Consider the following 23,668-nt stretch of genomic DNA (forward strand, 5'->3'; position numbering starts at 1 on the left):
CTTCCTCTTGCCCTGGCCTGGAGGAGTCCCTGACCCAGCTGACTCCGGTGGGCCTGGCCTGTGGCCCGGCCCTCGGCTCTCGAGCCTTGCTGCAGAGCCAGAAGCCAGCGCTTGGCCCTGTCCAGGCCTTAGGGTGTCCATCTGTAATGTGGGCACCCACGCCCCAAGCAGTGGGTGATGCCCACTTGCTGGTGGTGCCATCGGCGACCCATGCGTGTAAACCAGTGCAGGAGATGGTACCGTCACTTGTTATCCCAGCCATTTAGGGGGCCGAGGCCGGAGGATTGTAGTTCAAAGCCAGCCTGGACAGAAGAGTTTGTGAAATCCTCTAATTAACCAGCCAAAATGCCAGAAGTAGAGGTATGGCTCAAGTGGGTGGAAACACCAGCCCTGAGTAGAAAAGCCAAGTGAGAGCAAGACCCGACATTCAAGCCTCCATACCAGCAAGAAAATCATTTAAAAGAAAGAGCGGGTGCAGGAAGTATGGGAGCCCTAGGTGGGTTATGATCGTCAATGCCAGACGGGAGGGCTGGGGCAGATCACGGGGCTGTCGGCTGCCTGCTTGGAGAGCCCCCACCCCCACCCCACAGCCTAGGGTATTGGGAGGCCCTAGGGAGAGGCCGTGGCTGGTAGCTGTGGCTTGCCAGCCGGCCGTGCCCCTGTCTTTATGTGGAAGAGATCTGGTTAGGGTCCCAGAGCTGAGAACAGGTCTGTGTGGGTCTGGGAACTAGCAGCCTCTGGACCCCCACCCTGTACTGAACCCCCCCAGGAGCTCCTGGGGTCTGTGTCTCCAGGGGGAGGGACCGTGCCCTAGGACTGATTGCCCGGGGCCAGTTTCCAGGAAATCTGTGGGTGGCTCCTAGCCTGCTGAGCACAGAGCATGCTGGGGTGTGAGTTCCACACTTGAATGGATGTGGTCACTAACGGAAGGTCACGGGTAGTAAGGGGACACTGGACTAAGTACTGTTGTATATTTGCAAAAAACTTTTCAGCAGCATTGGGACTTGAACTCTGGGCTTCGTGCTTGTTTGTTAGGCTAGCCTTCCTTCTACTGTTTAAACCATGCCTCCAGCCTGGATTTTTGCTTTTTTGCCAGTCCTAGGGCTTGAACTCAGGCCTGAGCACTGTTCCTGGCTTCTTTTTGCTCACGGCTACTAGCACTCTACCACTTCAGCCACAGTGCTACTTCTGGCTTTTTCTACATATGTGGTGCTGAGGAATCGAACCCAGGGCTTCATGTATGCAAGGCAAGCAGTCTACCACTAGGCCATGTTCCCAGCCCCTTTTTCTGGTTATTTTAAAGATGAAATTTTGTGGACTCTCCTGCCTGGGCTGGCCTCAAACTTTGGTCTTCCAGATCTCAGCCTCCTGGATAGGTAGGCTTGAGCCAACAACTACCTTAAAAAGAAATGAAGGCTGAAGTGTAGCTCAGTGAGACAGCAATGTACCTAGCATGCCCTAGGCGTGTGTGTGTGTGTGTGTGTGTGTGTGTGTGAACAAATTGGCTTTCTTTGCTGCTAGACTTACCAGAGCCTCTGCTATGCTAATATTCTATAATACATGCTCAGGATAGAACCATGGCACAGAAGTCTGCTGTTTAAAACCCCATCTTTCTGTTTCTTAATGACGATCTTTCTATTCACATACACTGGAGATACAAAGGGAGGGTTTCACTGTGACATTCGCATACATATATACAATGCACGCCATCAAAAAACCAACAACAAAACACCCCCTCCATCTCTCTCCCCTCCCCCTCTCCTTCCTGAAAGCAATTTCAGCAGGCTTCACCGCTCTAGTTCCATATACGCAGGCACAGGCCAGCGGACCGCACTCATCCCCCTCCACCCTGAGCGGCTGGGGTCTGGGCCCTCCTCTTCCTCCTTCCTGGGCTCCGCAGCCCCAGCTCTGTGTGTGCTGCTCTGCCCTGAGCCCCTCCCACTGGGCATGGCTGGGAGAGGAAGCCAGGCCTTCCTGGGCCTCAGACTCCCCGCTGCCGGCCTACTGGAGCCCTGTCCTGTCTTTGTGGGCTGGTGGGAAGTGCCTGGGCACCAGATGCGCAGGCCCTCAGGCCTGGGGAGCCCTGGCGGTGGGCTGGCCCCGTGTGGTGTCCTCTCCGGTCTCCACTCACCTCACCCCTGGAGGGGCCGTTCTACCTGACAAGGTGCCATGGCTCCCCTGCCCTGCCTGGGAGATGGCATTACAGCGGGGGAGGAGCTTGTGTCTTGGTGCCTCAGTTTACCTCCCTTTCTCCCTCTCCCCCCTTCTCTTTCTTTCTATCCCCTTCTGTCTTTGGCAGTGCTGGGGATTGAACTCAGGACGTCACACTCGCGGGGCAAACATTCTATCACTTGCTCTATGCTCCTAGTTCTTTTGGCTTTTAGTTCATTTTTCCGATAAGGCCCCATGTTAACTTTGCCAGGATAGCCTCAAATCCTCCTCCTCCAACCTCTGCCTCCCAAGCCGCTCAGGATCTAAGACCGTGTTACCATACTTGGTCAGCTTTCTTGAACAGCTGGTCCTTGCAGTGTCGGCACTCCTATGGGGGGTCTAGCACGGGCACAGAGGGTTTGGTTCCTGGCTGGTGTTGGGGTGTCTGTTATACCTCTCTAGCCCATGTGAGGGGCTCCAAGGCAAGGCCAGGAGGTGGCTAGGCTGGGTGGGGAGGTGGGAGGCGGCAGGGCCTCCTGGCAGTGGGCTGTTTGGCCTCGTTATTCTTAGCACTGACTCATTATGGAGTCTATTTTTAGCCCTGTTTCTAAGGGTTGTGAGCATCTGGCACTGCCCGTGCCGGAGGGGGAGGGGTTGGCAGGGGCGACCCCTTGGGCAGGGAGAGCGGGGACCGTCTTCTTCCTGCACCTGCCGTGACTGGACGCGGGGCATGCAGTAGGCGTCCTGTTCATGCTTGCCTCTTGCCTGCTCTCCCGCTGGCTAATCCAGCTCCAGCTCTGTGGGTGGACCAGGGTGACTCTACAGGTGGACAGAGTGGGCCACAGGTGACAGGCTGCCTCTTGACAGCTCTCGAGTGTCCTGGGGGCCTCTGACCTCTGCAGAGAGGGGAAGTAAGCCCCGAGCTAGAACACTTGTGACAGCCAGCAGAGAGTATAGAGGGGGTAGAGATTGTGGCATAACCCAGAGGTTACACAGTCAGGCTCTGTAACTAGACCGTCTAAGATCCAGTCCTGTTTTGCTGCGAGGTTTTTTTTGGGGGGTGGTGGCACCTTTAAGCTGTGTGACCTTGGCAGTTAGTCCATCCACCTCTCTGTGCCTGTTTGCGGGTCTGTGCTGTGAGGATTAAGACCAGGGGTGCCGGTTTCGATGGAAGCGCTCTGCGTGGGGAGGGAGGCATTGTTGCTGTGTGTGAGGCCCGTCTGGCTTGGGATGAGCAGGGAGGGTGGTGGTCCTGGGCGAGGCCCAGAGGAAGCGAGGTACCCTGGCACCTTGAGGGTGTCCCTGCTGCACCATTCTTGGGGTCACAGGTACAGGTGTGTGGGAATCTGGCTGCGCCGCTTGCAGGTGTTGGGTCACTTAATCTTTCTGCTTATCCATGTCTTGATGTGCAAGACAGGGATTGTAATACTCAGGCCACAGGGAACCATGTGAACCAGGAACATTTTGTCCAGTGCCAGGTGCATGGTAGGATCTGAATCCATGGGGCATTTTGGGAATGGGCCCTTACAGTGTTTCTTTCCCAATACCTTGATAGTTGTTAAGAACAGCTTGGGCTGAATGTAATGGCACACACCTGTAAGCCCAGCACTTGGGAGACTGGGGTAGGCAGTCACGAGATGGAGGCTGGCCTAAGCTAGCCAGTGAGACCTTGTCTCAAAAAATGGAAAATAAATTAGATGCCAGTAGCTCACACCTGTAATCCTGGCTACTCCAGCGGCCAAGAGCTGAAGATTGAAATTCAGCGACAGCCCGGGCAGGAAAGGAAAGTCCATGAGTCTCTTATCTCTATTTACACACTGAAAGTCAGAAGTGGAGTTGTGGCTCAAGTAGTTGAGCTCCAGCCTTGAGCAAAAAGCTAAGGGACAGAAGGAGAGAGCCCAGGCTCTGAATTCAAGCCCCTACATGGGCACAGAAACAACAGCAGCAAAGCCCCCATCACAGCCGAGCAGTTTGTCCTGGAGTTTGAAGGATAAGGGTGTAGCCGTCCTTCCACTGGGCTGTGGCCGCCCCTCACCTGCTGTCTCTGCACTTCTGTTGCTATAGGCAAGCCAAGCCGTCAGGCACCAGTGGCTCACTCCTAGAATCCCAGCTCTTCAGGAGGCTGAGATCTGAGGATCGGGGTTCAAAGCCAGCCTGAACAGGAAAGTCCATGAGACTCTTCATCTCTGATTAACCACCAAAACATCTGGCGCGGTGGCTCAAGTGGTAGAGAGCCAGCCTTGAGCACAAAAGCTCAGGGACAATAGCCTGAGTTCAAGCCCCAGGACTGGCACAATGTGTGTGTTAGGTGTATGCATGTGCACATCTACATATATGCACGTGTATGCACATGTACACATATACATATATAAACGTATATGCACGCAAGCTAGAGAATACCTGAGGACTCCAGGAAGTGCCGTGGTGACAATCTGGGGGCCGGGTGGCTGGCATGTCTTTGTCCCCACAAAGTCTCTTTATCCTCCTGTTGGGGTTCCACGTGTGTTTTGTCTGCCGGGGCCTCTCTCGTGGGTGACTTCCTGGGCCCCTTCATCCGTTCTGTGCTCTCCCTGCCACCCACTCGGGGAGGCACCGACTGTGGTCTGACATGCACTGAGTTCCTTGGACTCGGTGCCAGGCCCCTCAGCGTTGGGCTTGGGGGGGCGTTGCTCTGGGGTACATCTTTGAGCTTGGCCCTGGCTGCCCCCTTGGGATTGGAGGCTGGCTGTCCCAGCACAGGAGGCCGCAGGGTCAGCAGTTCTTCCCCAGCCTCAGTCTGTTTGCTTTTCCTGAAGAGGAGGGCACAGGGGTGTGGGGAGGTGGGTGTGGTACACGCCCCCCCACAAGCATGCACCCACAGACAGACTCGCTCACGGGAGACCTCGGTGGGGTCCTCGGCGCTCCGAGCCAGGGGGCCGCCCCGGTGCGGCTGCTGGACCTGGGAGATGGGGTCTGAGGCCCTGGAGGGCGGGTGGCCATCGGGCTGTGTCCACGGGGGCTGGGCCGCCCCTGAGACTTTGTGTGTGACCTTCAGAGAGGGCGGGCAGCCGCCCATGGGTGCACTTGGCATGGCGCTGCCTGGTCTGAGGGAAGGTGTGTGTCCAGGGCCCGTGGGGGGTGGCAAGGGCTGGGAGCTTCATGGTGGGGGCTCCCTGGGCTAGGAAGAGAATGGAACCCCAGTGTAGCAGGTGGACCCTTCCACCTGGCCACCTCCCTCCTCCCTGCTCACCCCTGCTCCTCCCCGACCCTGCCACCCGATGCCCCTCTTGGGACATTTCAGAGGGGTGGGCTTCCCTGCCTGTAATTAAAGGAGGCACTGTGGGGACCCGAGGGAGGTCAGCTCCCCCCAGATCCCGGGACCAGGCCACCCCCATCTCAGAGGAAGTGGCCACTGAGGCCCACGGTGGGGCCTGCGGTCAGCACCCGATACCAGCTAAGTGGTCTTCCAGCCCGCGATGGTGTGCCAGGGATGGGGGGGGGGGCAGCCCCGCCTGGCATCCGGCGGTAGCCAGCAGGTGACTCATTCCCCACACGGAGTCCCCGGCAATGCCCCGGCCACCCCAGGGTCCCTGGCACAGGCCAGGGTGGCCGGGAAGTCTGGGGTCTGGAAAACCCGTGAAGAGCCCAGAGTCTGCAAGTTACAGCCGGAGGAGAGCGATGGGGAGCGCGTGCGCGTGCAGCCACTCTTACCCCTTCTGTGCCTGCGGCCGGTGCTTCCCCCCCCCCCCCCCAGCCACCAGGGACGCTGCAACCCCAGATTGCACAATGGGCCCCAAATCCCTCCCGAGGGAGCAGCCCAGCCAGTGGACAGAGTCCCCAGGATGGGAGGGTCAGGGTGGCGCTTGCCCACCCTGGACCCGCTGTGCTGACGGGGGGGGGGGCGGGGGGGGAGGAGGCCCTCTCCTGAGACATGAATTCTTGGCCAGAGCCCAGATGCCAGCCTGCCCAACTCCGCTCCAGGGTAACGCAGGCTGCACACACAGCCCCATTGTGTGCCTGGGCCCTGTGCCCACCTCGGAGCTGGCACCGGCTCTATCAACAGCAGTGAGCCTGAGCCCCCAGAGGGGGAGGAGGGGGGAGGGAGGAGGGACTGGCAGTTAGAGGAGAGGCCTGAGGAGTGGCCAGGACCATTTTGGGAGCTGTGGGAGAGGAGAGCGGCGAGGCCGCCACTCACGGGCGTGGGGAGGGGGCAGCAGGAGCTTCGCTAGGGCCCCACAGCTTGCTGGCATTGGAACCCAGGCCACCTGAACCCAGAGCCAGTGCTCTGAACCACTTACCCTGCTGCTCACCGGCGTCCTGCTTGGGTTCCTTCTGGGAAGTATGTGTGTCCTGAGTGGAAGGAGACCCTGGAACAGTAGGTCTGGAACCCTGAATACTTGTGCAAAATGAGGTGGTTTGTGTTCAAGAATGCTGCTGCTGACTAGGCAGCCAGAGCAGTTCTCCAAGGTTGGGGGGGGGTCCTGCCTCAGTTTCCCTCCACCTGCACCATATAGGCCCTGTGCCTTCTGAGAAGAGATAGGGATATAAGGTGAGGTATCGCCAGGACTTGGCCTGGACCCCTTCCTGAGCACCACAAACTGCCAGGAGAGCCCCCTTCACTGGCCCGAGCCCCACTAGAAGCGGGGGAGTACAGCTCTTGACATTTCTATTCTGAGAGTCTGGCCTGAGCTGCCCCACCTACTCAGGTTTCCAGCCTGGAGGGGCCTCTGAGGCCGAGGGCCGAGGGGGGGCTGCCACAGAACAGCTCCAAGCTGGGGAGGGGGCCCTCTGTCCCTGCCTTGTGTCCATGCCCACAGACAAGGTGAGGGTCCCCGGACGTGACCCTTGTGGGTCTGACCCACTTCCCACTTTCCCGTCTGGACTCACTCCATGGACCCCTATTCCTTGGGGCTGGGTGGAGCTAAAGTCCCCTCCCCTCACTTCCCCTGCCCACCCTCTTTGCTCCCTGCCCATTTGGGCATGAAGCCTGGCTCCCTCTTTCAGCACCACACCAGCCCTTAGCAAAGGGACAAGGCATTCTGCAGTGGCCACGGGATTGTGAAATGCCAGGACTGGGCCATGGGGACAGGTGGCAAGATGGAAGGGGACACCAAGTCTGTCCACCTCCTCCTCTGCCTCCTACTTCCTACTTCTCTTCTTTCTCTTCCTCCTTCAGGCAATACCAAGGTTTCAGCTCAGGGCTTACACTTTCTTGGCTGGCTTGCTTAGCTGGTGCTCTACTGTTTGAGCTATGCTTCCACTCCTACTTTTTGCTAGTTATTTTGCAGATAGAGTCAGACTTTTCTGGGTTAGCTGGCCTTGAACTGTGATACTGCAGATCTCAGCCTCCTGAGTAGTTAGGAGCCACCGACACCAGTTCCAGTTGGCTCCTCTGTACCGCTCTGGAGCTCCACTCCGGCATGCCCAATCGAGCTCATCTTTCTCATTCATGCTTCTCCTTCCATCCAGTCCACACAGCTTGGCCTGAGGCCACCGAAGAGGTCATAGTAGGCCCAGAGCCCAAAGGGGTCACCCTGAGTGCCCCCTTACCTGGACGCTGCCTGGGGGGGGTACCAAGAAAGCAAACCCTGTGGTGGGGACCTCACAAGCTAGCTAGAAAACCAGAGAAACTTCTCAGTGCCTCAGTTTCTCATTTGCAAAATGAGTACACTAATTAATATCCTAGATCCCCATGGTGTGGAAAGTCCCGTGAACGAATACGCAAAGCTCTTAGAATCCCTTCTGGACAAATGGTGATGAGCTCCCAAAGGGTTTAGTGGCCAGGGCCGTTCTGGGTACGCCACACAGGTCCAATGGAAGATACCGGTGATGGGACTTTTCAGACTAGGACAGAGGCTGCCCTCTTCCTCCCGTCGCGTTGGAAATTGAATTTAGAGCCTCGTGCATGCGTGCGAGGTGAGCACACTGGCCACAGATCCTGGCTTGAAGCCTGGAGACGAAGTCATTACCCTGAGGTGGCAATCAGAGAAGGGGTGAGGGCCAGGTGGGCTGCCTGGAGGAGGAGGAGGAGGCCCTGGAGCAAGGTTTCAAGAAATGAAGAGGCGGGACAGTCTGGGGGAGAAGTGGGAGCCTCTAGCGGACCAGAGTGAGTTGGGGTGAGAGTGAGGAGCCCCACTGGTGCATCTGGGGCTTGTGTGGGGAGCGGGGTCTTGGACATCTCAAAGGCCTTCTCAAGAGGACAGTGGGGAGCCGGGGGTTATGGAGCATGAGAAAGATCCCCCTCAAGTTCCCACACTCCATCCTTGGCTTCCTCTGCCTGGCTTCTGACCCACTCTCCCAAGGGCTTCTTGAGGCGAGCAGGCAGTCATGGCGTGACCACGTGGGAACTGGGGCCACGGTGCCAGGGCCTGGAGGACCCTGCCCTGTTCTAACATAGCCCGCGTACTTCCCATGTGTCGTCCTGCTGAGTGAAAGTACAGATCAGTAAATGAAGGAGTGGTAGGATCTTGCTTGTATGTTTAGAGGGATGGGTTTCTGAGCCAGATAGGAACCAGAATACAGACCACTGTCGTGGCTCTTCCTTCTCCCTTCAGCCAGCCATCCATATCGCTGTGCGTGTACCCACCCATTATTTCCATCTGTCCATCCATCATCCGTCCATTCATCCATCCATCTGTGTATTCATCCACTCACCCACCCACCCATCCGTTATATTCATCCATCTGTCCATCCATTCATCTGTTACATCCATCCATCCTCTATCCGTTCATCCATCTACCCATCCATCCACCCCCCATCCATTCATCCATCCATCTGTTATTCATCCATCATCTATCTATTCGTTCATCCAGCCTCCATTCATCCTACTCAGCCCTCAAGTACTTATTGAGCACCTATCCTGTGCCGTGCACTAGATGAGATGCTTTGTAAGATCGCTCCAGGACCAACCTCATTCTCACTTGGCAGGTGAAGATACCGGAGACCCCGTGAACTCAGAAAATGAGTGAAGGTCACATAGTTAATAAGTAACAGGTTCAAGACTCAGTGGTACTTGCTTCGGAACATATGCTCTAATGTTGACTGAAACGGCCTCTCTCAGCGGCCCGCTCCTTCTGAGAGTGAAACCACAGCTGTGTTGTCAAATGAGAGCACGCCGAGGTTCTGGAGCCTGAATTCTACCCTAGCGGCAGGCTGCCCGAGGCGGGGCGGGGGGGGGGGGGGGAGAGGCCGTGTGGGCTTCCAATCCTGTTGGCACAAGCCACACACAGCGTGGAGGTTCCTGCACACTGCTCACAACGCCGCCCTCCCGCCGCTGCTTCTGGGAGCAGTCTTGCCTTCCCAGGGCGGCGGAGTTCCAGGCACACTCATGGTGCGTCCAGCTCCACCAGTCTCCTGCACCCACTGGCTCTTCCTCTGGGCCTCTCCACGGGGCTTCCGGCGCCTGGTCCTCTGCCTTTCTGTCTAAGGTTCAGAGCTAGCTGCTCAATTTCAGGTCAGAGCTGCTTCCTTGGGCTTGTCGGCTGACGGAGCGTGTGGCTGCAGATGGCTCATTCTGGAGGTTGCCCTGGGGAGCACCTGAAAGAGGCAGGCTTGTGAGGACCAGGGAGGGGGGAAGGCTGCTAACACGCCTCTTTACACCCGGACACCTGTGGCTCGCGTGCCCGGCCACTCGGGAGGCTGAGATCTGAGGATCGTGGTTCTAAGCCAGCCTGAACAGGGAAAATCCACCTACTACCCCGCAAAAAGCCGGAAGTGGAGCTGTGGTCCAAGTGATAAAGTGCCAGCCTTGAGCAAAAGAGCTAAGGGACAGCACCCAGGCCCTGAGTGTAAAGCCCCAGGACTGGCACGTTTGTCGAACGCCTCTTTGGCAGCGGGTGACTCCTGTGACTGCGCCTCGCCCGTCTCACGGGGGGCCTTGCGGAGCATCGTCTAGTTTCCCAGTGGAGGGATCCGGGTCTTCGCCGGGACATGGGAGGCAGCGCCATTGGTGCACAGGTGGTTGCTGGCAGGTAGAAAGTGCTCAGGTGAGCAGGGCTCAGGCAACCCAGGGGATGTGGCCAGGGGTCTAACATCTTCTGGACTCAGTCAGCCCAAGCATAGGTTTTGCCCCCCCACAGCCCCTCCTGTCTATGCCTCAGGGCTTGCTGCCCCACTTACCACCCCCAGGGCTGTCATATCCAGCAGATGCTCAAGCACAGTCTTCTAGAGGTCTCGAATCCAAAACAGGACACTGTCAGGATCCCCTTTGTGTAGAAACGTGGTGCTTGCCCCCTGCCACACTCTGGCTGGCCCTGTGCAGGCCTCGGCAGACCGGGTACCCCCCGTGCCCCATCCTTTCCTGAGAGGGGGTGCGGGCACGCTGGCGGGCGCAGGGTGGCAGCCTGCACCCCCTCCCCGGACAGCATCCTAACGCTGCTTGCAGCGACCTTCCGACTTCCTTTTCTTCCTCCCGCTGCCCTGCCTCTCCCTTCCCTGTGGACGCATGTGCCCATTAGTCAGGACCTGAGCTTTCTCGTGCCCTCCCCCGCGTGTCCATTGGAACAGGTGGCATTCACTGGGTGTTAGGGCATTGCTTTTTTTGCAAGGTCACCCCTCTGTCCCTGCCAGCACTTGAGAGTTATTAGAAAAGGGGTGTTCGGGGGAAGCCCCCAGCAAGGACAGGAGCCAGGGTGGGGACGGGACTGGGCCTGGACTCGCTGGACAGGCCACCCAGCCTCTGCTCTCTACCAACCACCTGCGGGCCTAGCCAGGAAACAGTCCAGAGTGGGTTTGGGGTACTGGCCCGCCTCATGGCCTCTGCCCATCTCCCCTGCTTCCTTGGGCAGCCTCACTCTATCCAGTAGGCAGAATACACAGCGGCCACTTGCAGGCCTGCCTGTAGTCCGCTCCTGGCCGGGGTGCCGGAGGGAGGGCTGGCCCGGGTGGAGGGGTGAGCGCGGGGTCGGAAGGTAAGGCTTCCCGTTCCTGTCTTGCTTTTGACTGGAAGCGTCTTCCGTCCACAGAGGAGGGCAAGGCGGTGCTGCGCCCAGCACTGGGGCTTTCTCAGGCTGCCCTCTAAGCCCCGAGGGGGAAAGCGAAGCAGCTAGAGCCCCACAGCCTGGCGGGAGAGAGACAGGAGATAAAGATAATTACAGGGGAGCTGAGCTACGGCCGCCCTACCCTCACCCAACAGGCACAGCCACGCTGCCCGCTCAGCCCTGGTCAGGGCACGGGGCTCCCCTGGGGCTCGAGGACAGAGCACGGTGGCAGTGTCTGGGTTCTGGGCGCCCCTCCGCTGGTGGGGCCACTCCTCGCGAGGGAAACAGTGGCGGGCTTTAGACTCCCCTGGCTGATGGCTGACAGGGCTCCCAGGCAGGTCAGCAGCGCGGCTGGATTGTGGGTCTTTCAGTTGATATCACAGGGGGGCCCACGATGGGCTAGCCTGCCCCCCAGGCAAGGTAAGGAAGCCCCTACTTTTTCCAGATCCGCTCTAGACAGGGCAGGGGAGGAGGTCCAGCCCGGTAGGAGCATGGAGTGAGAGGAAAACGGCCTCCGGGTGAGGAGTTCTGGGCCACTGGCCGCCCCGTCCTGCCTCCACCAGGCGTGAGTCAGATCGAAAGCAGAAGCTGCCAGACATTGCGCCCGGTGAAGTGAGGCAGAACCAACTGTGCTATTTTGGAACCTGGTTAATTCCCCCTCCTGTCCCTCCACCTCCCCGGCTCTCAGAGCTCCTCTGGCTTTCTCAAGAGGATGGTTGGGATGAGACTTGGTTTCCCTGGCATGTGTGTGGAGGGGATTGCTGAGAATCCCCTGCAGACCTCCTGCCGGGCTGAGAGGCGCGCGGGCTTCTCCTGGGCCAGCCCTGGGTAGGTGCCGGTGGTCAGAGCGCCCCCTCCTGGTGGGAGCTGGCAGCAGGGTGGCCCTGGCCATCATGGCGGGCTCCCAGCACAGGCTTCTGGCCCTGGCACCACTCCCCCTGCCCATCTTTCACCACTCACAGGCTGGCTGCCAGCTGTCTCTCCCAGGGAGTGAGCTGACAAGGGCTTCAGGTGGGAGCTGCTCCGAGCTGTGGATCTCAGAGGGCTGGGAGGGATTTCCGGATCCGGAAGGAGTTATTTTGGGGTTGAGGGCCTTTCCAGAATCTGTGAAATCACATACTCTCTGACAGCCCCAGTGGACTCCCCTGACCAATAACTCTTTCTCAGGCCTGCTCGGCCTGCTTGGGGTTCTGCCTCGTACTTTGCGTAAGGCTAGGGTGCCGTTTCCCACGGGAGCTGGGGGCCCCCCGCAGCCCGCGGTGGTGAAGGAGGTGAGTTTCTGAGCTGGAGATGGGGACATTGGAGGTAAGGGCTGCCACTTGTCCATGGACAGGGTGGACCAGACCCCTGCATTGCCGTCGTTCAGTGGAAGTGTGGGCCTGGAGACCATCCCAGCCCCCAGTGTGTGGCCGCTGCTCAGGGGACCCCGAGGCAGAGCACCGCGCTGCATCCTGCCCTGGTGTCTGTCGGTGTCCTAGGGAAGCAGGGCCAGCGCGCGGGCGACCAATTAAAATCTCAGGGGAGCGTGACTTGGAATTCTTGTTGGTCTGCCATGGAGGCGGGTGGGGAGCAAAGGGTGGGCTCCCCGGTCTGCCGGAGGGAGCCAGCCACCCCAGACCCCCTCTGTTCTCTATGTGGCCCGCTGCTGCCTGCTGGAGCTGTTCTTCAGGAGGCAAGTCCTGTGTGTGACATGGGCCTGGGTGTGTATGTGACGAAGTGAGCCTGTGAGCCTCTGTGTGTGTCTATGTGCGTGAGTGATGAACGTGTTGTGTGGGGGATGAATGTGTCTTGGGGGGGGGGATGAGTGTCTTGAGTGTGTGTGTGTGATGAATGTGTCTCGTGTGTGTGAGTTGTGTCTCGTATGTGTGTGTGTGATGAATGTGTTGTGTGTGTGAGATGTGTCTCATGCTATCCGTCTGGCACTGGTAACATCTCGGCTTCTAGGCCCTCCCCTGGCCTCCACCTTGACCCCTGGGTCTGAGAGTCAGGGCTGATTGCCAGAGCTCACTGTGGGGCTTACAGCGCCCTGCCTGTTCTCCCAGGCCCGGGACTCACTCTCTCCTCCCTCTTGTTACTCTTGCAACCAGAAGGCAGAGAGTGAAGCCTCTTTTGCTGTGCCTACAGATGTCCCGGGGCGAGCTCTGCAAGCTGCCTCGGCCTCCTTGGGGCGGTGCCAGGTCACCGTGGAGTGTCCCCGGGCCAGGCGTATCACATCCCACCTCCTACCCTGCTTGGAGGAGGGTGGCAGAGCTGCCGTCTGTTGTACAGATGGGGAAACTGAGGTACCTGCCCACTGTCACAGTGCGTAAGAGGCTAAGTCATGCTCCTCTGAACTCAGAGGCCGCCTCAGCCAGCTGTGGAGCAGGCAGCTGTCCGCATAGCTGTACGGAGGGGACAATGGGGGGGGCGGTAGGGGTGGGTTGACGTCCTTCAGCAGGACAAGGCTTTTGTGGGGGGAAAAAAAGGGACCAAATGGAGATTGAGAGGTCCTGAGTTCAAATCCCAGTACCTCCACCAGGGACTGGATGGAGAGCAGTTCTGGAGCGGGCAGCTGCATTGGGCTGGTATCCTGCCCCCAACTGCTCAGTTTAAAATCTCCGTCACGCCCTCCTCAGGGCCTTTCCAGACTGCCGGCAGGGGTGCCTGCATTCTGATGCGCATGTGCAGATCCTGAGACCAGGCGCGCTCGGTGCACCCCCTGGCAGCTGTGTGACCCTGGGCACATTTTCACCCTGTCGGTACCTCACCTGCCCCCTCTGGAATGCGGAGGGTAAGTCTGTACCTTTCGTAGGTGAGTGGCGTGGCCGCAGGATCAAGTCAGCAGTCCATGTCACATCAGAACAGTGCCTGATGCCCGGTTAGTCCTCAGAATGATTAACACCTAGCTCTGCACTCTGGAGTCATCGGCCAGCCTTTGGGACTTCCTACCGTGGTCACCGCTCGCTCTTGTGTTCCCTCTTTCCGGTCTGCTTCTCTCCTCCAGGGGTTGATTTATTTAATGGAGTCTGGGTGCTGCTGAAGTGCTCTTAGAGCCAGGCTTGGCGGCCTCCGAGGGCCTGGAACGGCTGGGCCAGGGATGGGGGCTGCCGGCTCTCGGGAGCAGGGTCAGAGCCAGGCACTGCCCGAGTGTGTGGGAGCCTGCCAACCTCAGCCTGGGGCAGGGTGGCCTGGGTGTGGGGCTCCTGAGGGCTGCTGGGAGCTAGCTCAGCGGGGCAGGTGTGGGGAGGCTTGGGCCTGGTGCTGGAGGAAGGGGCAGGCCTGGCTCTTTGTATGCCTCCCCCCCACACCCCATCTTCCACTCAGACCCACACAGATGGGATGAGAGGCCGAGGTGCAGGCTGGTCCCTGAAGGCCATAGCTCTGGAGAGGAGTTGTAGAGCGTTGAGAAGGGATGGGGAAAAGTCTCCTCCCAGCTCAACCTTGTCATACTTGACCGGGCCTCAGAGCCTTCCTTGGGCTTTTCTTACTAGACACCCAGGGCCCATAGGAGGCGGGACTTCCCTGAGATCACACAGCGCAGAGGGGTCTTGCTCAGGGCACTTAGTCCAACCCTGCTCTGGCTTTGGGGCTGAGGGAGTCCTTACAAAGCTGACTTACTCCAGAAGGTCCCAGCTGTCACTCCAAATCCACAGTAGCCCAAAGTGGCCCAATAAGGGGGAATCTTGGGCCTTGTCTTCCTGGAGGGGATGCTAGTCGCCAGCTGGCCTGGCCTGTGGCCACTTAGCTACTCTCTCTCATGAATGTGGAACTTGAGTCCCTCGCCCTTAAGACCCTTTCTCTTTCAAGGAGCTACCTCTGGGCTGGACCCCACCTCTGCCTTCCTATCACTCTGGTCCTGAGTAGATCTGTGATCTATGTGTGTGTGTGTGTGTATGTGTGAGAGAGAGAGAGAGAGAGAGAGAGAGAGAGAGAGAGAGAGAGAGAGACAGCTTGATAGAATTCTCCCAGGGCCTGCGTAGCTGCCTCAGTGGGTCCTGGGCATGGGTTTTCTTGGCTGTTCAAGTGTCTGTAGGTGTGGTCAGCCTCTGTCTGGAGGCATCTGGGAGGTTGGAGGGTACTCCGGCCTTTCTGGGGACCCTCCATAGGGCTCAAGGGGGGGGTGTCACTGGGGAGATCTTCCCTGTGGTCCCCTGTCTCGCTCTCTCTGACCATGGCACAGGAGTGACCTGGGCTCCAGTCCCTCTTCACTGTGTTCTTGTGGCGTGACCTCAGACAGGACACTTAGCGTCTCCTCGCCTGCCACGGTTGCCCTGGGGCCCCTAGGGTGGCCACGGGATGCGGGAGGGAAGCACGAGGCCTAACGTGTATTCGGCGGGGGCGCACGGTGGGTTCTTGGAGCGTTGGCAGGTTGTCCTCCGACCACAGGTGGCTTGGGAAGTCTGGAGGGTCCAGAGAAGAAAGGTGTCTTTTCTGGAAACTTCCTTGTCTCTGGGGAGCCTGGTAGGTGTCGGGGAAGTGAGGATAAGGAGGAGTGGCCACAGGCAGAGCTGGACGTGTGAGTAGACGGAGAGCCGGGGGGGGGGGGCGCTTGGACGCAGAGGAAGGAAGGTGGCTCGGCATCGGGCCCCGTCCTGGCCCAGGAAAGAGCTGCCTGCCTCAGGCTGCAGGGAGCCTACATGGGGCTCTGTTTCCAGAGGGAACTTGAGAGGGGCCTGCGTGGGGTGTCCCTGGTGGGCCTGGACGGGGCCCCCCCCATGCCCACACTCTCCCAGCCTCCACACTGAGGGCGCGACAGCTCTGAGGGAGACGTGGCCCCGCTGACTACTGATGGGGAGACGGGGACCGGGCCGGACTGCTGCCCCTGGGATTCGGGTGGCACTCCTCACTCCACGAGGGAGCTGTGACTGCCCGGGGGACACCGTGTCGTTGTCCTGCGGCACAGGGACTGAGTGGACCATCGTTGCTGTCTCCCAGGTCATGAGGTCATGTCACCTCTGCTGTCAGAGAGCTTCAGAGAAGACAGAAGAACCCCCAAACCTGGGACTCAAAGGCTGGGAGGCCAAGGGGGTCACGGGTTCCGCCCCGTCCCCACCCCCCTCCAGGCCTTCCGCTAGCGTCCGTTGATTTCCCCAGGAGGCCGCACAATGGAAGGTTTGTAAGCAGCGCCATTAGAAGACAGCACCTTCCAACCACGGAGGCACCGACGTCACAAATGGTTTAAACAGGCGGCCCGGCGCGGCGCCCGCGAGCTTTGTTGTTCCAGCCGCCAGACCATGCGCTTGTCTGGGAATACAGGAAATTATCTGCCCGTTGAGGAAGGGCAGTGTTTTCTTATTCGGGGATTTCAGACGGTCCCATCGCCCTGCGTCCCCTCCAGGCCCTGGGCTGGATGAAAGAGATCAGCTGCTGAGACCCTGTGATGGCTGGGGACTTCTTCAAGGGACTCCCTAAAATCAGATGTCCTAACCCGTTGGTCCAAGTGCAGGATTACATATAGCCAGACTCCCAGCACCCGGGTTAGGACCAGACAGCCAGCACCTCGTCTTTAGCTTCCAGTTGTTAGGCTGTGTGACTTTTAGTGAGTAACAAACAGCCCCTCTGTGACTGTGTCCTCATCTGTGAGGCCAGGACAGCAATGGTGCTCCTGTCACGGAACTGCGAAAACAAGTTAACAGTACCTGGCGCTCGGTACTCGGTAGTGACTAAGCTTCGGCTCTCAGTGGAAATCATAGAAGAACGAAGCCGGGCGCTTTCGCTCGGTGCGCGCTGTTGTCATCCGAGCTGCTTGGGAGACTGAGGTCCAGAGGGTCGTAGTTGGAAGCCAGCCAGGGCAAAAAAAAGCCCACGAGACCCTAATCGCCAGAATCACCAGCAAAAAGCGGAGCTGGAAGCATGGCTCAAGTGCCAGGTCATGTGAACAGGAACACTGTTCCGTAAGATCCAAACACACACACACCACTCATCCTATTTTTACATGGTGGTGAGCAGTTTTCATATAGAAATTTACATCCTGCTTTTTCTGTCTTGCGACATTGTGCGTTTATCATGAACCCGGCATTCCATGATTGCCAGACATTGAGCCTGTTTTTTAATCTGTCAGTACATAATGTGGAGTATATCATTACATACATGGATGCCTTTCGTTTGTGCTGATACTAGGGCTTGAACTCAGGGCCTTGCACTCTGGCGAGTGTTTTTCCTCTTGAGCTGGCCCTCTGCCACTTGAACCATGTCTCCAGTTCCAGCTTTTGGCTGGTTAATGGTAGATAAGAGTCTCTGATTTGTCTGCCCCAGCCGGCTTTAAATCTGGGTCCGCATCTCTCAGCCTCTTGACTAGCTGGGCGTGTCGACGGGAGCCACCGGCACCTGGGTGGACCCCACGGCATTCTACATCGTGGCTGGACTGGGGACATTGGGTGCGGGGGTTGGGCGATTTGCTTACCTCTTCTTTTAAACTGTTTAATGTCTGCCTTCGTTCTTGAGTTCTAAAAAGTGAAACAGTTGTAAGTAGCAGCTGGACAAAAGATCATAAACAAGATACTCCTGTGTCAGCAACACCTGCAACAAATTATAGAACATTCCTGGCCCCCAGGCCCTAAGTCCCAGCTACTCCCCGGGGCTGACCTGGATTCTGGCTTCTAACACTGTAGCTGGGCCTGGCCTTTTTCTGAGCATCCGATACATAGATTAGATTATATTCTGGGCATTCTTCTGTCTGGCTTCTCTGAAGACACGAGGGAGCCCTCTGCTGTGGATAAGCGTGCCCAGCCCTGTCACTGTGCAGCGACATTTCTTGGGGGCTGTGCCATACCTTCCTTAGCCGTCCTTCTTCGGTGGACATTTGGGTAGTGTCCAGTTTGGGCTCCTGTGCACTGGCCTGCTGGGAACATTCTCGTGGATGACCTTCAACCAACATATGGACACTCACCGGGCCTGTGAGCAGGAGTGGAGCCTGACAGTGGCCTGTGAGGGTTTCCAGTTTTCTTCCCCAATGTGTGTGTGTGTATGTGTGTGTGTGCGCGCGTGCACGCGCGCGTGCCTGGGCACTGTCCCTTAGCTTTTTCATTCAAGGCTGCTGCTCTACCCCTTCAGCCCATGTTCACTCTGGCTTGCGGGTGGGTAATTGAGGCTCATGAGACCTTCCTGCCAGGGAAGGCTGGCTTTGATCTGCGGTCTTCAGGTCTCAGCCTCCTGAGCAGATAAAATGACAGGCGTGAGCCACTGGTGCCCGGCTCTTTCTTCCTTCCTTGGTCATGGAGTCCAGTGATTTTCCCTGGTCCTTCACTTCCCCTCCTCACCCACATCCTTTATAAAGCAAAGCGTCTGGCCAGTTTGTTCATACTTGGGTATAAATGACCTCTAGGGAACCAGGAACCAAAGAGGACCAGGACCACCCCTGCCCCCCATTATTGAGTGACCGGTGGCCTGCAAGGTTAGTCCCACATTCCCTGTGCCTCTGGAAGGCTCCATTGTAAAGAGCAGCAAAGGGAAGCCCAGAGAGGTCTAGTGACTTTCCCAGGTCACCCAGCGGGGCCCGTGCAGGCTGGGCCCGTGGGCCTGGGAGCCTCAGTTGGCAGTGGCTGAGCTTCAGCTCTGCTTTGGCGAGGCATTGGGCCGGGAGGGCCTGGTTGGTGAGCGATGGATGGCAGGGAGCCGCTGTGGGCCCGGGGCCGATGAGTGGTGGGGCCACTCTCTGCAAGTAGGGCTTGGGGGTGGGGGTAAGGGAGAAACTCGTTGTGGGTCTGCCCCATGTTCCCAAGGGTGCTAATGAAGTCCCTTCAGCGAGGGGGGCAGCCTGAGCACGGAGGACCCCCCCCCTTTTGCTCCTGGTGAGACGTGAGGAGCTTGGAGACTGAGCCCACGCTCTGCCCGCCACCGCCGTGCGTCCCTCCCTGGCTGTGCACATTCAGTTCCGTGCCCTCCACCCCCGGAGGGCCGCACTCCCGAGTCCATTGTACAGACCAGGCCGCCGAGGCGGCGCTGCCAGGCCCACGCCACGCAGGGCCCAGCACCATTCCCGGACAGCTGGCCACCCTTTGTCAGGAAACAAGGGCCTCCTTCTCCCCAGCCCTCCCTGAGAGGGCTGGCACGGCCAGGCCCCTTCCCCCCTTCTCTTGTCCTGGGGTGGGGTAGGGGGCCCGGGGGCCGCCTGGCTGCCGGGGTTCATGGCCGGCTGCAGCTGGTCAGCCCCGCGTCTGTAGGCCAGTGTGTGCCGGGGCCGTGGGGGTCCCGGGGGCTGCGGGAGCTGCAGCTGGCACTGCCGCCTGGGGGGGGGTGGGGGGGGCATCTGCTGGGGGCTGAGGCCCCTCCACCGGCTCAGGACCGTTTCCTTTCTTTTATTTTAAAACATTGTATGACCTTCAGAGGCTGTGGCTTTCCTGCTGCCTAGGAAGGTCACCTGGATTGTGAGAGGAGCCAGAATGGGGGTCCTGCGGTTGCGCCTCCATCAACATGCCCCCCCCCCAGTCCCCTGTGGAAGCCCTGCCGACCCCGGTGTGGGCTGGTGACCGGCTGCCTCCTGGGCCACCGAGTCCCACCCGCACTTCCTGTCCACACAGATGCTGGCCACCGGCGCTCCAGTGCCCGCCTCGGTTTCCCGCACTTCCCGCGTCCCTCCCGCAGCGCCGAGCGCCTTCCGGGGCCTCGGGGCTCAGCGCCGGCCTCTGGGTTCCACGGGCCGAGCCCACGCTGCCATCCTGTGCTCAGCCACCAGCGGCGTGCGCCCTGTGCGAGACACGCCATTGCCCCAGCCTTCCCACGCCGGCTTTCCGGGTGTGGAAACGAAAGCTCTGGGAGACAGTCGCCCAGGCTCACAGAGGAAAGCCGGGCCGCAGCTCTACAGCGTCCCTCTGTTCACGTCCCCATGTCCCCACGTCTGCCCCCCCCCCCCCGCCAGCCTCGCTTCATCAAGGTTGTGCTGCTCTTGCCAAACCCCTGCAGTCCCCCCCCCCACCCCCAGGCACCTCTCCCAGAGCCTCGGCCTGGCCCCGGGCATAGTGCAATGGAGGCCCAGGCTATGGAAGAAGGGACTGGCCCAGGGCCACTGGGCTGCTGGGGACGGGCAGCCCAGCTGCAGGCCTTCCAGTGACTCACCCCTCCTCCCTCCCCATCTAAGCTCCAGGGCCACACCTGCCCTTCCCTCGGGGGTCAGTGATGTTGGGCTTGGTAGAATGCTTTCTGGAGCTTAGGGACTACAGTGTCGTGGGGCTTGAACTCAGGGCCTGAGCACTGTCCCTGAGCTGCTTTTTGCTCAAGGCTAGCACTCTACCACTTGAGCCTCAGCGCCACTTCCTGTTTTTTCTGTTTATGGGATACTGAGGAATCAACCCAGGGCTTCATGCATGCTAGGCGAGCGCTCTACCGCTAAGCCACACTCCCAGTCCCAAATAATGCTGCTTCTTTTTACTCAGTGCCTTAGCATGTACTAAGTCCTAGTTGCTAGAGGCCAGAAGGTAAACAACAGACAAAAGCCTGCCCCGGGGAAGATCGCATTCCTGGCTTGGGAAGCCCTTACAATGAATGGGAGGGAAAATGCCCTGTCTGTTAGAGGGCAGTAAGTGATTGGGTGGGGGGAGGATAGAGGAGAGGGGCTTGGTGGTGGCGGCAGTTTTGATGGTTCTAGTGGAGTGATCATAGAGCCTGACTATAAGGTGGCATTGGAGCCTTGGAGGTGAAGGGGTGAGCCTTGATGGTATCTGAGAAACCACATTCCAGGAGGGAGCAGCCGGTGCAAAGGCCCTGGGGTGGGAGCATGCCCCGGGTGCTTGAGGAATTGCAGAGGGTGGAGGTGTGGCTAGAACACAGCCTAGAGCTGAGCGGAGACTGGGAGAAGTGGGGGGTGGGGGGAGGCTGGTACCTGAGGGGGAGGAGGTGGCAGCAGGCCTTAGCGGGCCTTTGGGGCTATGGTATGGGCTTTAGGTTTCACTCTGAAGGAAGTAGGAGCCACAGAGAGTTCTAGGCAGGGAGCAGGTCAGGGACTGGGCTGGGTGTTTCTAGAATGTGTTGGGGAGGGTGGGAGAGGTCTGGGGAGGGAGGTGTGGCTAAGGCTGGGCTGGGGAGGGACAGCAGGGGTGACCACTGGACTATGTAGCAGCAACGGGATCTGGTAGGGTGATGACGCGGGTGTGACGGACAGACAGACAGACAGACAGAGTGACTCCGAGGCCGGGTGGACTGCAGGTTTGGCAGGTGGTCAGCCGCGGCGAATGAAGACGGGATCTTTGGGTCCGGCCTGGCTGGGCGGCCCGGGCCGGAGGCTCTCCCTCCCGGGTCAGGCGCTCACAGACCCGCCTCTCCCCGTCCCCAGGGAGCCGGCGCCCCGGGCGGCCATGGCGTCGCGCATCGGGCTGCGCATGCAGCTCATGCGGGAGCAGGCGCAGCAGGAGGAGCAGCGGGAGCGCATGCAGCAGCAGGCGGTCATGCACTACATGCAGCAGCAGCAGCAGCAGCAGCCGCTGGGAGGGCCGCCCACGCCGGCCATCAACACCCCCGTCCACTTCCAGTCGCCGCCCCCTGTGCCGGGAGAGGTGCTGAAGGTAGGGCCCCCCCCCTTTCCCGCCCCCGCCCCCCCTCCGGCCTCAGCCGCCCACCTCTCCTCCCGCCTCTCCCCTCAGGTGCAGTCCTACCTGGAGAACCCCACCTCCTACCACCTGCAGCAGTCCCAGCACCAGAAGGTGCGCGAGTACCTGTCCGACACCTATGGGAACAAGTTCGCCGCCCCCATCAGCCCCGCGCAAGGCTCCCCGAAGCCCCCGCCCGCCGCCTCCCCCGGGGTGCGGGCGGGACACGTGCTGTCCACCTCCGCCGGCAACAGCGCCCCCAACAGCCCCATGGCCATGCTGCACATCAGCTCCAACCCCGAGAAGGAGGTGAGCGGGCCGGCGCCCCCGCAGCCCCAGGGGGGCAGGGGCTCTGCCTAGAGAAGCCGGGGTGCGTCCTCGGGGCCCGTACGTGGGGAGCCCGGGCTGAGGGGGCATCCTCGCCTGTGTTCCCACGGGGAAGCCGGGCTCACTGGCGCGGGTGGAGTGGAAGGTGTGTCGTGGTTCCGGCTGGGGAGGCCCCGGGGAGGACCTGGACCGCCCCCCCCCCCCCCCGGCTCCGCCGGAGGAGCTGGACAGCGCCTGTCTCCTCCCCGGCGAGGAGCTGGCCCGTCAGGTGGGGGCGGCCCTGGGCAGATGGACTCCTCTCTTTCCAGTTCGACGACGTCATCGACAACATCATGCGGCTGGACAACGTGCTGGGCTACATCAACCCCGAGATGCAGATGCCCAATACGGTACTCCAGCCGGGCACCCAGGGGACCCGCCAGCGCCCAGACCCCCCGCGGCCCCGCGGCGGCTGGACTTGCCAAGAGCTCACCTGAGAACTGGCGTCTTGGCAGGGACAGCCGTCCCCCCACCCCCCATTCAGAATCACCAATCACCCAAAAAAGCTGGAAGTGGAGCTGAGGCGCAAGTGGGGGAGCTCTATCCTTGGGTACCAAGAAGCTTAGCTCCCCGCTCTGAGATAAAGCCCCAGGATTGCTGTGGGTGCACATGCACACTCATACACGCGTGCACGCACACACACACGCACACGCAAGTTATGAATTAAGGATGTTTTCCACCTGTGTTTCCTCATGGGGCTTCAGAGCAGCCGGCACAGGGAAGAGGGGCGGCTGGGCTGTTTCCAGCGTCTCCTAGGGGAGGGATGGCGAGGCCACAGGAAGTCCCCCTGGGGACGTGTGGCTCCCCTGCTCCAAGCCCAGCAGTGGGCCTTGTCCCAGCCGTAGGACTCCTCCCTTTAGCAGTGTAGGGCAGGTGGCCCCAGGGTCCCCCCTGGCAGGGGGGAAGGACCAGGTTTGGGGAACGTGATGGTGGTTTCAGGGATGACCTTGAGAAGCCCCTGGGCTTGCTTGCTCTTTTCCCAGTTACTTTGCATGCTTCTAGGCCGGACGGTAACACTGGTGCCTGCTTCCAGCCCTTTTTGCCTTTAGATGTTTTTGTAGAAAGGTCTCACGTTTAGGTCTCAGCTGGCCTGGACTGTGATCCCCCTATTTACGCTTCCGGCTGCAGCCCACCTTCTTTGATTGGTTGAGATCAGCAGGTTTCTTCCTGCTGGCTGGGGATAACCAAACCACGCCCCCCCCCCCCCCCCCCCCCCCCCGCCTCCTGATCTCTGACTCCAGAGCAGCCAGGATTGACCCGCACGGTGTGAGCCCCCATTCCTGCCCCCCTCCCAGGCCCTTTAACTTGGTTCTCCCTGCTTCCTGGGCCTCCAGCCTGGTCCCCCACCATGCCACCCCAGGCAACTTCACTGTCAGTCCTCAGCCTCCTCAGCTCTGGTGACATTGCCAGTCGCTCGGCTCGGTGGGAGCTGGTCCAGACTAAGTGACTTAGCAGAAGCTGGCCTGGACCAGCTCGGTCCAAACCTGCAGCTAGGATGGGAGCCAAGGGAGGAGGGGGCGGGGGCTACGCCGTGGTTCTGGTCCCTTTGGCTCTTCTCTAGTGCATTGGGGGTGTATAGGCCTGTGTGTGTGTGTGTGTGTGTGTGTGTGTGTGTGTGTGTGTGTGTGTGTGTGTGTGTGTGTGTGTGTGTGTGTGTGTGTGTGTGTGTGTGTGTGTGTGTGTGTGTGTGTGTGT

General features: G+C 59.6%; 1 protein-coding gene across 2 annotated transcripts in view; it reads left to right on the plus strand.

Moving 5' to 3' along the window:
• The window catches only part of Tfeb (transcription factor EB), a 41,098-nt gene that overhangs the window by 12,824 nt on the left and 4,606 nt on the right, over nucleotides 1–23,668 (plus strand). Inside the window, exons 2-4 of one of the 2 annotated variants that reach the window (XM_048347782.1) lie at nucleotides 21,374–21,583; nucleotides 21,662–21,916; nucleotides 22,243–22,323. In XM_048347782.1, the coding sequence (XP_048203739.1) occupies nucleotides 21,377–21,583; nucleotides 21,662–21,916; nucleotides 22,243–22,323 (543 nt within the window). In that variant the 5' untranslated portion in view covers nucleotides 21,374–21,376. Of the gene's footprint in view, nucleotides 1–21,354; nucleotides 21,584–21,661; nucleotides 21,917–22,242; nucleotides 22,324–23,668 lie in introns of both variants that reach the window. The other variant, XM_048347781.1, reaches the window with a different exon arrangement.

This window comes from Perognathus longimembris, chromosome 6, assembly GCF_023159225.1.
Source record: "Perognathus longimembris pacificus isolate PPM17 chromosome 6, ASM2315922v1, whole genome shotgun sequence".
Classification (NCBI taxonomy): Eukaryota; Metazoa; Chordata; class Mammalia; order Rodentia; family Heteromyidae; genus Perognathus; species Perognathus longimembris.